The following is a 3860-nucleotide window of genomic DNA, read 5'->3' on the forward strand; positions in this document are numbered from 1 at the left end:
TCTCTACGGGTCCCTATGGGTCCCTATGAGGTCTCCATGGGTCTCTATGGGCCTCTATGGGTCGCCATGGGTCTCTATGGGTCCCTATGGGTCCTGATGGGTCTCTATGGGTACCTATGGGTCTCAATGGGTCCCTATGACTCTCTATGGGTCCCTATGACTCTCTATGACTCTCTATGGGTCCCTATGGGTCTCAATGGGTCCCTATGACTCTCTATGGGTCCCTGTGGGTCCCTATGGGTCTCAATGGGTCCCTATGACTCTCTATGGGTCTCAGTGGGTCTCTATGGGTCCCTGTGTCCCCCCGTGTCCCCACGGCCGCTCACCACGATGTGCACCGGCGGCAGGCCGCGCAGCGCCCCGTCTGTCGCGAGCAGCGGCGATACGAGCGGATGTCGCGACAGCGGCGGAGGAGGGGCGGGGGGAGCGGCGGGGGCAGGGCTGCGCGAGCGGAGCGGCCGGAAGTCCGCCGGGTAAGACCCCGCCCCCTGAGTGACGTCACTTCCGTTCCGCCCCTCCTCGTCCTCCTCGTCCTCCTCCTCGCCTTCCTCTTCGTTCTCCGGGTCACGTGGCACCGCCATGCTGGGGCGGGGGGCGGTCAGGGGGGAGCGGGGATCTGTGGGGCGGGGGGGGGGGGGAATCCTCTCGTTAGCCCCGCCCACTTCCTTAGCCCCGCCCACTCTGTTAGCCCCGCCCGTTCTATTGGCCCCGCTTACTCCTTAGCCACGCCCATTCGCAAAGCTCCGCCCATCTCAGCGGCACCAATCCTGTAGCCCCGCCCCTTCCATTAGCCACACCCCCACAGCGCCTCCACCCCTTAGCCACGCCCCATTTATTAGCCACGCCCACTCCTTTCATTCACCCCTTTTAGCCCCGCCCATCTCCGCCCCACCAACCCGGTAGCCCCGCCCCCTTCCCGTACTGCCAACTACCCGTAGCCGCGCCCCCTCGTAGCCCCGCCCCCTCCCCATACAACTAATTATCCGTAATCCCGCCCCCTCCCCAAAGCCCCGCCCCGTCCCCATATAACCGTTACCCATAGCCCCGCCCCTTAACGTAGCTCCGCCCCCTTCCAATGCACCCCACTACCTGTAGCCCCGCCTCCACCGTATCCCCGCCCTCCCATACAATTACCCGTAGCCCCGCCCCCTCATGTAGCCCCGCCCCTTCTGTAGCTCCACCCCGTCCCCATACAACCAATTACCCGTAGCCCCGCCCCCTTCCACTCAACCCTTCGCCGTTGCCCCGCCCCTCCCATGGAATTACCAGTAGCCCCGCCCCCTTCTGATGCAACCAATTCCTAAAGCCCCGCCCCCTCGCATACAACCAATCACACGAAGCCCCATCCCCCGTAGCCCCGCCCCTTCACATAGCTCCGCCCCTACCGTTACAATCCATTACCTGTAGCCCCGCCCCTTTCCATACAACAAACGACCCGTAGCCCCGCCCTATTCAGTAGCCCCACCCCTTCTCTTCCAACCAATTATACGAAGCCCCGCCCCCACTTATCCCCGCCCCCTCCCATAGCTCCGCCTCCTTCCATTGCAACCCATTCCCTTTAGCCCCGCCCCCTTCCCGTATAGCCGTTCAGCCCCGCTCCCTCCCCTTAGCCCCGCCCCTTCCCATAGCCCCGCCCCCTCCAATTGCAATCCATCACAAGAAGCCCCGCCCTTCAAATAGCCCCGCCCCCAGCCATTACAACCAATTACGGGAAGATCCCTTCCCCGTAGCCCCGCCCCCTTACCTGGCCCCGCCCCCCGTAGCAGCGCCCCTAGCCACGCCCCCGCCCCACTGCGCAGGCGCCGCAGGATCCCCCCCTCGGGGGGGGGCGGAGGGGCGGAGTCCTCATCTCCGTCGCTTCCTGTGGGGGGGGGGGGGGTTCAGAGCCGCCCTACAACTGCTATGGGGCTGCCCCACTGCTTCCCCAGCCCCAGAGCGCCCATAGGGCCGCCCCATAGCACCCATAGGGCTGCCCCATAGCATCTATAGGATCACTGCATAGCATCTATAGGGCTGCCCCATAGCACCCATAGGGTTGCCCCATAGCATCTATAGGATCACTCCATAGCACCCATAGGGCTGCCCCATAGCATCTATAGGGCTGCCCCATAGCACCCATATGGCTGCCCCATAGCATCTATAGGATCGCCCCATAGCACCCATAGGGCCACCCCATAGCATCTATAGGATCACCCCATAGCATCTATAGGATCGCCCCATAGCACCCATAGGGCCGCCCCATAGCATCTATAGGATCGCCCCATAGCACCCATAGGGCTGCCCCATAGCATCCATAGGGCCGCCCCATAGCATCTATAGGATCGCCCCATAGCATCTATAGGATCGCCCCATAGCAGCCCAATAGAGATCCACAGAGACCCAGAGCTGCCCCATAGCGACCCATAGAGACACACAGAGACACTTAGGGACCCATAGAGACACACAGGGACCCATAGAGACCACATAAGGACCCATAGAGACCCCATAGAGACCCATAGGGACCCATAGAGACCCATAGGGACCACATAAGGACCCATAGAGACCCATAGGGACCCATAGAGACCCCATAGAGACCCCATAGAGACCCATAGAGACCCATAGAGACCCATAGGGACCCATAGGGACTCCATAGGAACCACATAGAGACCCATAGAGATCCATAGAGATCCATAGGAACCCATAGAGATCCATAGAGACCCATAAGGAACCATAGAGACCCATAGGGACCCATAGCGACCCATAGAGACCCATAGGGGCCAATAGACACCCCATAGAGACCCACAGACACCCCATACAGACCCAATAGAGACCCATAGGGACCCACAGGGACCCCATGGAGACCCCATGGAGACCCCATAGAGACCCATAGAGACCCATAGAGACCTACAGGGACCCTATAGGGACCCATAGAGACCCCATAGGAACCCATAAAGACCCCATAGGAACCCCATAGAGACACATAGAGAAACCCATAGGAACCCAATGAGACCCATAGGGACCCATAGAGACCCCATAGAGACCCATGGGGATACATAAAGACCCATAGAGATTCATAGAGACCCATAGAGACCCACAGAGACCCATAGAGACCCACAGGGACCCATAGGGACCCATAGAGACCCCATAGAGACCCATAGGGACCTACAGGGACCCCATAGAGACCCACAGAGACCCATAGAGACCCCATAGAGTTCCATAGGGACAGAGAGACCCCATAGGGACCCATAGAGACCCATAAGGACCCATAGAGACCCATAGGGACCTACAGGGATCCCATAGAGACCCTCAGAGACCCATAGGGACCCATAGAGAAACCCATAGAGACCCATAGAGACCCATAGAGACCCACAGAGCCCCATAGGGACCTACAGGGACCCCTTAGAGACCCCATAGAGACCCATAGAGACCCCATGGAGACCCATAGGGACCCATAGACACCCCATACAGACCCCATAGGGACCCATAAGGACCCATAGAGACCCATAGGGACCCATAGAGACCCATAGAGACCCTATAGGGACCCATAGGGACTCATAGAGACCCATAGGGACCCATAGACACCCCATACAGACCCCATAGGGACCCATAGGGACTCATAGAGACCCATAGAGACCCTTAGAGACCCATAGAGACCCATAGAGATTCACAGAGACCCACAGGTACCCATAGGGACCCCATAGGAACCACATAGAGACCCATAGAGACCCATAGAGACCCCATAGAGCCCCACAGGGACCTACAGGGACCCCATAGAGACCCACAGAGACCCATAGGGACCCCACTGAGACCCACAGAAACCCATAGAGCCCCATAGTGACCCCATCATTGCCCCACAGAGCCCCACAGCGCCCCCCCCCCCC

General features: G+C 59.9%; 1 protein-coding gene across 1 annotated transcript in view; it reads right to left on the bottom strand.

Moving 5' to 3' along the window:
• Positions 1-2450, bottom strand: part of LIPE (lipase E, hormone sensitive type) — a gene marked incomplete at its 3' end in the record, with an annotated part of 4517 nt that extends 2067 nt beyond the window's left edge. Inside the window, exons 1-2 of the mRNA XM_042890986.1 lie at positions 1745-2450; positions 327-616 (exon numbers count right to left, since the gene is read on the bottom strand). Coding sequence (XP_042746920.1) covers positions 327-581 — 255 coding nt within the window. The remainder of the gene's footprint in view (positions 1-326; positions 617-1744) is intronic.
• Between the last annotated feature and the right edge of the window lie 1410 nt (positions 2451-3860).

The sequence above is a fragment of the Lagopus leucura genome, unplaced genomic scaffold, assembly GCF_019238085.1.
Source record: "Lagopus leucura isolate 7727_CA_CO unplaced genomic scaffold, USGS_WTPT01 33546-0_obj-0_obj, whole genome shotgun sequence".
In the NCBI taxonomy this organism is placed as follows: Eukaryota; Metazoa; Chordata; class Aves; order Galliformes; family Phasianidae; genus Lagopus; species Lagopus leucura.